This window comes from Oryctolagus cuniculus, chromosome 18 (assembly GCF_051225735.1).
Source record: "Oryctolagus cuniculus isolate XC-2025 breed Fujian yellow rabbit chromosome 18, ASM5122573v1, whole genome shotgun sequence".
In the NCBI taxonomy this organism is placed as follows: Eukaryota; Metazoa; Chordata; class Mammalia; order Lagomorpha; family Leporidae; genus Oryctolagus; species Oryctolagus cuniculus.
In genome coordinates this window covers 20,794,120-20,803,912 of record NC_142884.1, presented here as the reverse complement: position 1 = coordinate 20,803,912, position 9,793 = coordinate 20,794,120, and the positions used below count along the sequence as shown (strand labels likewise).

Below are 9,793 nucleotides of genomic sequence, written 5' to 3'. Positions count from 1 at the left end.
AGGTTACGTGCACCAGGTCATGAGAATGGCCACTCCACGTGCCCTCCACACCTGCCTCACTCCCGAAGGCCGACAGGACCCACAGAGAAGCCCCGAGGTCAGGAGGCGCTGTTTCCCGCGCTGCCAACCCCACTCCTGGAGCTCCGAGGAGGCTGGCACTTCCCTGGCCCACGATTTGCTCTTACAAACCTCAGACCTGATGTGCCAGGGGGACCTCGGGCAAACGCAGCGTGAGGCCCAGCGCTGCCTGGGAAGTTCCAGATCAGCCTGGAACCGGCTCCAGGCCCACGGAATCGCAGGGGCTCCCTGTCTAGACTTTCCCAGCTCCGACTGGCACACCAGCTGAATGCGGCACCTGCCGCGGTCGGCCCCTGACCTGGCCCTGGCTGGGGTCCTCACGGCCTTGCTCGCCTGGCTCCCCGCGCCTCTGCCTGCTCCTCGCCGCAGTCTTTCTTAGGCTTTTCTTTGCTTCTCCTTTAACTGGGAGCCCTCCCAGAGGCGAAGGACTCCCCGTGGGCTCGGTTCCCACCTCTGCTGACAAAACCCCTGATTCTGTGCCTCAGACCAGCCAGGCCCCCAGGACGCCGCCCCCTGACATCCTCTGGGTGCCCGCATCCACCGAGTACCACACTGGCTGTGGCGCCTTCCCCAAACCTGCCCTCCTCCCTGGTCCTGGATCAGGGCAGCCCGCCCGCCCCCCCCCCCCCCAGGGCTACAGCCAGAGCCTTGCTCTGCCCCTTCCCTCCCCCATGGCCCACCCACTGCACCTCTCCATCACGCTCCGCATTCTCCTCCCCCCAGCCCTGTCCTCACCCACCCAGCTCCCTGCCCTGGCTTCCCCAAGCTCCCGGGCTTAAGTCTTCTTCGCCTACCCAGTGGACCCTCCTCACTAAAGCTGCAGCTCCCTCCCTTGCATAGACTCCTCCATGGCTCCCCAGTACTCTCAGGCCAGAGAGCTCCTCACCCTAGAGGTCCTGGCCCCTGCCCCACCTCTACCGCAGCACCCCAGTGCCTGGGACACACTAAGCTCGGTCATCTCTTGCAGATGTCATTCTCAGAACATAACTCTCCTCCTCCTGGAAGCCCTCCTTGACCACTCCCTCTTCTGGGCTATCCCAAAACCCTAGACTTCCCCCATGCCCACCTTCCTGGTCACTCTGGGCTGTGTCTGTCATTGGACTTGGGGACTCACCCAGCCCAGGGCTTGCCCAGAGTGGCCACTCGAGGAATGTCTTGGCTGAATGGCTGGCCACCTCCTCCAGGGACCTCCGACTGCACTGGGGGTGGGTGCCTTTCCCCAGCGGAGGCAATCCCCAGCCCCAGCCCCCTTGCACGACCCCCTGCCCCGCCACAGACAGAGACAAGGGGCAAGAGCCCAGGCCCAAGCTTAGAAAAATAGGACTTTCTTGTTGTGCCCCGGTGCCCCCATACCCTCCCCATCAGAGTTTTAAAAACCGTGAGCGATTTGGTGAGTCTGAGGCAAGGTCCGTGGGGTCTCCGGGTCCTGCTGTGCCCGGGGCCAGAGGAGTTGTAGAGGTGGGCGCCCGGCTAGGGCCCCGCAGGTTCGTGGCTGGGCCCCCAGGGCTCGCAGTCCAGCTGGACCACGGTGTGGGCCCTGGGCGCGGCAGGCTCAGGGGCAGGTGCGGCGGGCGCCGGGGCCAGGGCGCCGTTGGTCTGGGAGCAGACGCTGCTGACGGGCGCGGTCGCCTTGGCCTTGCCTGGGGGCTGGCCGCCGTGCACCTTGTAGCGCATGAGCAGCACGAAGATGAAGACCAGGACGGATGCCACGATGACACCACCCAGCGCGATGATCATCGTGCCGCCCAGGAAGGGTGCGTGCGGGGCGCCGCACGGCCGCAGCGCGGGTTCCGTGGAGAAGCGGGCGCAGCCCACGGGCCGCGTGGCCGTCAGCCCGGTGGCGCCATCCTCATACACGGCCAGCACGCACAGATCGTAGGTGCGGCCTGATGCCAGGTCGCTGAGCAGAAAGGAGTGGCTGTCCGCGGGGATCATCCTGTGGGGGCGGGCAAGGGGGGGGTCAGGTCTCGCACTGCCCGGCAGCCGCCCGTGCACCCCTCAGCCCCTGCTGCAGGCTCCCCCCTCAGTGCACTCTAGCCCGCCGAGCCCCCCTCGAACCTACACCGCAGCCAGTTTCCTTCCACCTTTGGGTCTGACACCTGCAGCCAATTACCCTGCGCCACAGCCTGCCCCCCACCATGTGCCTCTGTTTCCCTCTAAGCTCCATGCCCAATTTCCTTTTAGTCTTTTGCCTGATCCCCAACTCCCCGCACCCTGCCCACTACCCCAGTTCCCCCAGTTCCCCTGCCCAGCCCCAGCCGGCTTCACCAGTTCCCCTGCCCAGCCCCAGCCAGCTTCACCTGGTCCCACTGCCCAGTTTCTCTGCAGCACGCCACCTGCGTTCTCCTGTTTCATTTTACTCATCCATCCAACTGTCTAAAGCCCCTGCTGCTCTGCCCCGCAGTTCTCCCCAGCCCCGCCCCCAGACACCTCTGGGGTTCACTGCCCCGTTTTGGTTGAACCCTGTCTGACTTCCCTGTTTCCTCCTCGTCTCGCACCCCCATCCTCAATTCCCCTCTGACCTCACCTCCCGACCTCCCTCCAGCCCCTCACTCGGCCTCCCTCCAGCCTGTGCCCAACTCGCCCTCGCAGTGTTCAGAGGACTGCTCGCTGATGTCCCTGCACTCCTGTCGCCAGACTTCCCCTGACTGCCTACAGATTCCCCTAGCCCCACTGCCTGTCCCTGTCCCCGTATCTCGTCTGCTTCCCAGGGCGTCCTGTCGTCTGCTTCCCTTCTCATCAAACTACCATGGCTCCGTCACCCCTGCTGATTTCTTTTTCTCTCTGCTGCCTGATTTCATTCCAGTTCCTTTTCATCTCTCCTGCCTGGCTCCCATTTATCTCCTTTTATCCTCGCCACCCAATCCCACTGTATTTCCTGGTGGGGCAGGGCATGCTGTTGGAGACCTATCTTGCTTGGCAATTTGGTCTGTTCCTGAACTGTTCAAATGGCAGAGGAACAGGCCACTCCGGGGCTGCCTGTTGGAGCGTGACCGTCCCATCCTCCGCCCGGCGAGGTGGCCGGGACCTGTGTGATTTTCAGCGGGGAGCCCTCTGTGGGCTGAGTTGTCTGAGCAAGGGACTGGGCCAAGCCCACTGGGTTTTTAGGACCGAGGGGGAAATCAAGTGATGTCTTGATGTGTGGTCTCAGGGGAGCAGAGGGGCTCCAAGGCCTGGCTTATCTAAGGTGCCCTCCCTCTGGGGCAGCCGGGCCTCAGAGGCTGCTCCGCGGGCGCAGCCTGGTGCTGAGGGCAGGGGGTCGCCCACAGTTGTCCGTGCCAAGCTGGAGCTTGCTGAGCGGTAGCCACAGAGCGGACCAGCTGCCCTCGGGCTGTGGGGGGCGGAGGAGGTGCTGACCGGCTCCCTGGAGTGTGTGAACCGTAGGCTTTGTGTCTGCAGGGACGGAAGGGGAGACGGGAGCCCCGCCCTCTACCCTGAGAATGGCAAACTCAATATCCCTGCCTAACTAGCCAACACTTGGAACTAGATTCAATTTGATTTAGAAAATCAAAAGTTCAGATGTCACCGTATGAGAACCCCAAAGGCAGGGTCGGCTCTCACTGCCCAAACTCGAGCCCGGTCTCCGATTACCACCCTCGACCCAGCGTCCCTGCTGACGCCCCGCCCCCAGGGCCACCGGAGATCCCTGCCTCGTCTCCCGTTCTTCCTGCTGCCCTGTCACCTGGACAACCTGGCGGTCCCCTCTCTCCCCCTCACGTTCGCTTTTATTCACCCCTCCAGCAACACGCTTCCCTCTTAATGTTTGTTACCACTTACTCTCGCTGCCTGCTTTCTTCCACTTACTCTCGCTGCCTGATTTCTTGTGTTATTATTGCTTGATCTTTCTTAGCCTGGTTTATTTTTAATTTTTGCCCATTTATTTTATCCTGTTTTCCCGCTACCCCGGTGGCCAGATTTCTCTGACCCTTGCTGCCTGATTCCTGTCGTCCCTGCCGCCTGATTTCTGTCCCCATGCCGTCTGATTGCCTCTGTAACCTCGCAGTGGCGTTTGTCAGCTGTGTGCGTCAGTCTGGGCGGTGAGCAGGTGCACCCCTGCCCCCACCCCGGCTCCCTTCCCAAGTTGCCCCACTGCCAGGCCCTGCACCTGTACACGAGGATGTCATCGGCCGAGCTGTTGTACTGGATCTGGTACATGCGGATGCCGGGGAGAGGCTGCTGCTCCGGCCACTGGACGAGGGCAGCGGTGGCCCCGTGCTCAGTCACCTGGACGCCCCGGTCGGTGGGGGACACGGTGTCAGCCACCTTTGCGGAGGCAGAGGCGGCGGAGGGCGGGGTGAGGGCATCCGGCTCCCCGTCCCGCGGGGGGTCACAGCTAGTGCTGTTGGCTAGCTGGGGGGGCGGGGGAGGACCCACGGTCAGTTCCACGGCAGCCGTGGCCTCGCCGGCCGCGTTGGCGGCAATGCAGGTGAAGATGCCGCCGTCGCCCGGCTCGGTCACCAGCAGCTCCAGGGTCCCGTTAGGGAAGGCGCGGGCTCGGCTCGAGTTGCCCAGCAACCGGCCCTGGGGCGACACCCAGCGCACGCGGGGCTCTGGGTCCCCCACGGCCCGGCAGCGCAGGGCGGCCGGCCGGCCCGCGGGCACCGCCAGGGGTGGCGAGCGGTGGGTCACCACGGGCGGCTCGCACACAAACTCCTCCTCACCCACGGCCCAGAAGTAGCGGCCGCCCAGGGCAGGAGGCGAGGCGCAGGCCTCCAGGTCGTCCTCCCGCGCCAGGCGCCGCAGCCACACCAGCTCACAGTTGCAATGCAGCGGGTTCCCGCCGAAGGCCAGCACCAGGGCGGAGGCCGGGGAGCCCCGGGGCCTGGCGAGCAGCGGCAGGCGGGAGAAGAGGGGGTCGGGCGGGATGGTGGTGAGGCGGTTGGAAGTCATGTCCAGCCGCGCCAGCTTGTGCAGGCGGGAGAAGGCACCGGCGGGCACGGACGCCAGCAGGTTGTGGTCGAGGCCCAGCGTGTTGACGTTGCCCAGGCGGCCCAGGGCCTCCCAGGGCAGCTGCTCCAGGTTGTTGTAGGACAGGTCGAGGTCCTCCAGCGTCTCGGCGCAGTCGTCCAGGGCCCCGGCCGCCAGCGCCGCCAGCTGGTTATTGCTTAGGATGAGGTGGCGCAAGTTCACCAGGCCGCGCAGCTGGCCCTCGCCCAGCGAGGTCAGCCGGTTGCCGTCCAGGTGCAGGGCGCGCAGGGCGCGCAGGTCGGCGAAGGCGCCGGCCGCCACGTGGCGGATGGTGTTTCGGGACAAGCTCAGGTGCAGCAGGCCCGTCATGTTGGCCAGGTCGCGGCGGCGCACGGCCGCGATGAAGTTGTCAGCCAGGCGCAGCTCAGCTGCCCGGCGGTCCAGCGAGGGTGGCACGAACAAGAGGCCGGCCCCCGGGCACAGCACGCTCAGGGGCAGTGACTGGGTCTGGCAGCGGCAGCGACGGGGACACGGGCTGGGCGTGGCCGGCTGGGGTGGAGACGAGGCGGGGGCCAGCGGCAGCAGGCAGAGGAGCAGCGGGAGGACGGCCATCGCGGGCAGGGGCGGCCTGTGGGGAAGGTGGGGGCCGGGAGAGGGGCGTCAGGGCAGGTTGAGGCCAGTGGGGGGTCTCTGGGGGACCTGGGAGGGTGGGCTGAGACAGGAGAGAAGACGACAAACGAGGCTAAGGCAGAAGAGCTGGGCGGAGAGAGGAGTGGTCAGTGCCGGCGGAAGCCAGCGGAGACGGTCGGACTCCGGGCTGGGTCTGGAGGGACCCAGGGAACAGACGGAGGATGGTCAGAGACCGGGAGTGCTGGGTACGGTGGGTGCAGGGCTTTGGACGTGGTCACGGGGATGGGTAGTGTTGGCCGTAGGGGCAAGAGGTGGCCAGGGTGGTGGGATGATCGGAAGAGGTGAGACAGGACCAGGGGGGAGGTAGTTGGGTGGCCAGGAGATGAGCGAGGGTCGGAGCTGGCAAGGTGCTCAGAGGGAGAAGGGAGGAAGCGTGTCGGCGACCAGGACGGTGGGGCAGCATAAGGCCCCTGAGGGGACAAGGCATCTGAGGGAGCTAGGGCAGCCCAAGGCATTAGAAATGATCAGAGAGAATTCAGGAACGGGTGGGGTAGGGGGTGGAGAGAGAGGGAGAGAGCGAGCGAGCGACAGCAGTAAAGGCCAGGGTGGCCAGGTGGTTGTAGACTGGGAGAGTTGGTGGAAGCTGGCTGCAGAAGCCAGAGAGGAAGCTGTAGAGGGGGCTGGCTGGGGAGAGCCGGACAGAGATGTCAGGGGAGCTGGAGACGGCCGCAGACCACAGCCGACAGTCAGGGGCGAGCAGAGGGCGAGAGGGCTGGGGGCGGGAGGGCACGACTGGGAAGAGCCATGGAAAACGGTCCTTGGGAAAAGCAGCACACAGAGAGAGCTGGACGGGGCGGTCAAAGATGACCAGAGAGAAGCGAACGGAGGTGGCCGCTGAGACAGGCGGCTGGCGGCGGCCACACAGGACAGATGGTGACAAGCTGGGCGCGGGGGTGAGGGGGGTCAGAGGCCCGGAGCGGCCATCGGTGGGGGATGAGAAGGTCAGAGAGGGGCAGGGCTGGCCACGTGTCCAGAGAGTGTTGGAGGCGGACCCTGGGGGCCTGTCTCCCCCACCCCGGAAGCCCACAGTGCCTAAGGGAACCTGGCCCTCATCTTCCTCCACCCCCAGCCACAAAGCTCCTCCCGGGGCCCTCCCTACCACGGAAGACCCCCCAGCATCTTACCTGAGCTGGAAGCTGCCCCAGGGAGCAGAGTCCTCCGGCTCCAAGGGGGTCAGAGGTCAGGGCACTGGAGGGGGTGTCTGGTCATGCCTTCGCGTCTCAAAGGCTTCCGGGGTGGGACCGTGTGTTGTATCTCAGCTCAGATCTGTGGCCACGAAATCTCCAGACCTGAAAGGTTGGGGTCCCAGACCCCCCAGATATTACTAGGTCTCTCTAGGGTCCGGTTTTAAGAGACCCAGGCCCCAGGTTGTGTTGTTTAGGGTCAGGGTCTCCCAGCTCCAGTCTTGGGATGCGAAACAGCCAAACCTGGGCGCTTAGTGTGTGAGTCCGAAGCCCAACCCTGGGAATCCAAAGCTGGGGTTCTGCGTCCAGATATTGGGGTGCTGAGTTAAGGTACAGAGGTCTCTAGTCCCACATTTCAACATCAGATCTGCAGCAAGCACTTCAGGCCCATGTCCAGGTTCAGGCCTCTTGGAATTCCATGGTTCAGAGCTGGAAATCCAAGGCCTACATCCCAGGGTTCGGGTCCCAAAGAGTGGGTTCCAGGGTAGAGACTGAAAAATCCAATCTGGGATTTCAAGGTCCCAGGCACAGAATTCAGAGTTCAGCTCCAGATCTGAGGTCTGAGATGCCAAATCTTGAGGTCTTGGTTTCAATTCATGGGGTTCAGGTTCCAAATCTTGGGGTCCCAGGGACCGATGTTGGGATTCCAGCTCCAGATACTAGGGTCCAGGCGCCGGGTCTCAGGGATCTATCCCCAGATCTGGGTACCAGGCTCGGATTTCCAGGTGTCTTGATCCAGTCAGGGGGTGCAGGCCCCCGGTGCCGGGGTGCAGGGCCTGGTCTGGGGCGCGTGCCGGCTTGCTTTCCAGGCTGCGGCTGGCCCCGAAGGAGGGGGTCGGCTGCAGTGGGTAGGGGGGCGACTGGGCAGCCCCAGGGCCGGGGTGGGGCGAGGCCCGGTCGCGGACGGACAGACAGACAGGGACACGCGGGATGGGGGCACCGCAGCGCAGGTGGGGGCGAAGGGGGGAGGGGCCGCGCTCAGAGACCCCTCCCCCGCCGGGACCGGGGCGGGGGCCGGGCGGGGGCCGGGCAGGCGGGCCGGGTCCAGGAGCTCCCGCGGCCTCCTCGCCGGGAACCCAGGGCCGCGCGCGCGCCCGCGCTTAAAGGCGCAGGCCCCGCGCGCGCCCGCGCTTAAAGGCGTAGGCAGCAGCCACCCCCTCCCCCTTTTCAAAGACGCACCCCTAGCCCCACCTCTCGAAGAGTCGCCCTGAGTGCTGGGAGCGAGAATCCTGGGGTTCAGAGAGACTGAGACAGACAGACGCAGAGAGTGAGGGAGAGAGACAGAGACAAAAAGACAGCCGACTTAGATGGAGGGACTGGGAGGAGTAGAGAGGCTGAGAGAAAGAGAGAAACACACATGTTCATGGGAATACGGGGGCAAGGAGAGACTCAGAGACAGACGCCAGAGACAGAGACAAGTCTGGGAAAGGCGGGCAGAGGCAGAGACAGACAGGTGCACAGAGGCGGGCGTGGCTCTAACGCAGGGGCGGGGCGGGGAAGTGCGGGCGCGTGTGTGTCCAGCACTCACTCAACTGTGAGGGTAACCCCCATTCTACAGCCCCCAGACCTGTCTCCCTCTGCCCACCTGTGTAGCACCACCTCCCTGGGAGGTCCTTCCACAGGTGGAGTTTCCTTACCTGGGCCACGCCCAGTTCCAGGCCTGATCTTGCAAGGCCGAGGGGAAAACTTGGCTCCATGAGCCTGGGCCCTCTGGGATTAGGGATAGCCCTAGAGACACATGGACTGCATGTCCTGGAGAGGAGGGAGAAGACCGGAAACAGGACAGAGGCAGGGGGCAGGCGGTGTTGACCCAGAGAAATGTTGTCTGCGGTTTTCCTTTCCTTCCACTCAGTCCCACTGCGTCATAGAAGACCCTGCTTGGAGTGGCACCCACCCATGACTCACCAGGAGCTGTGTCTGCCCGTCCCAATGCCTGGGAGAGGGTGCGGGGGGCGTTCCGCAGGAAGAGGGGCATGGGAACCTGCCTAGAGCAATGTGGGGCACCCGATCTCCTGGGAGGAGGCACAGCCTTGGCCGAGGCAGCCTCACGGACCTGCGGGACCCCCTACCTAAGTGCAGGAGTATGGCGACCTTGGGAGAGGGAGGTGTGTGTGCTGGAGTCCCCACAGCCCACTTTGGCTCCTCCCACTTACGAGCACTGAAAAATTGTATCTAAAATTAACTGAGCCCTAGGGCCCGTCTTTCCACATCATTAGCGAGGTTCATCTGTGTTCCTGGCCCAGCACGGGGGATGCCCGCCAAGCTGAACAAGGCTGAAGAAGTTTCAGAGAGGCAACAGCCGTGGTAGAGCTGGGTGAGACAGGGACAGGCAGGGAGACCATCCCAAGATAAGGGTGGGGCTTAGAATTCAGTGGAACCCGGGCCAGCACCATCGTGCAGTAGGTTAATCCTCCATCTGCGGCGCCAGCATCCCATATGGGTGCCGGTTCTAGCCCCGGCTACTCCTCTTCTAGTCCAGCTCTCTGCTGTGGCCCAGGAGGGCAGTGGAGGATGACCCAGGTGCCTGGGCCCCTGCACCCACATGGGAGACCAGGAAGAGGCACCTAGCTCCTGGCTTCAGATTGGCACAATGGTGGCCATTGCAGCCATTTGGGGAGTGAGCCAACAGAAGGAAGACCTTTCTCTCTGTCTCTCCCTCTCACTGTCTGTAACTCTACCTCTCAAATAAATTTTAAAAAATCTGATGATTTGGAGGGGGATCCCAGGGAGGGAGACAGGGGAGCGAGAAACCTGATAGAGGGAGCTTCTCTGGGCAGCAGGGGCTCAGATCTGCAGGAGAATTTTCAGAACTTTGTAGAACACATAGGAGTTGCTTCCTCATTTCCACAGCCAAGTTCAGAGAAGTGGGAGCACTTATGCCCCTGTCTCCCCCTCCCCCTTGCAGGGTGGTTTTCCCCGTGAGGAGTGGGAGT

General features: G+C 63.9%; 1 protein-coding gene across 1 annotated transcript; it reads right to left on the bottom strand.

The window, feature by feature from the left end:
- Window positions 1-1,377: 1,377 nt before the first annotated feature.
- LRFN3 (leucine rich repeat and fibronectin type III domain containing 3) lies at window positions 1,378-7,959 on the bottom strand. Its single transcript, XM_051836043.3, has 3 exons — window positions 6,801-7,959; window positions 4,184-5,614; window positions 1,378-2,014 (listed from the first exon to the last, which is right to left on the bottom strand). The coding sequence occupies exons 2-3, from the start codon at window positions 5,596-5,598 to the stop codon at window positions 1,549-1,551; spliced, it is 1,881 nt and encodes a 626-aa protein (XP_051692003.3). The 5' UTR covers window positions 5,599-5,614; window positions 6,801-7,959; the 3' UTR covers window positions 1,378-1,548.
- Between the last annotated feature and the right edge of the window lie 1,834 nt (window positions 7,960-9,793).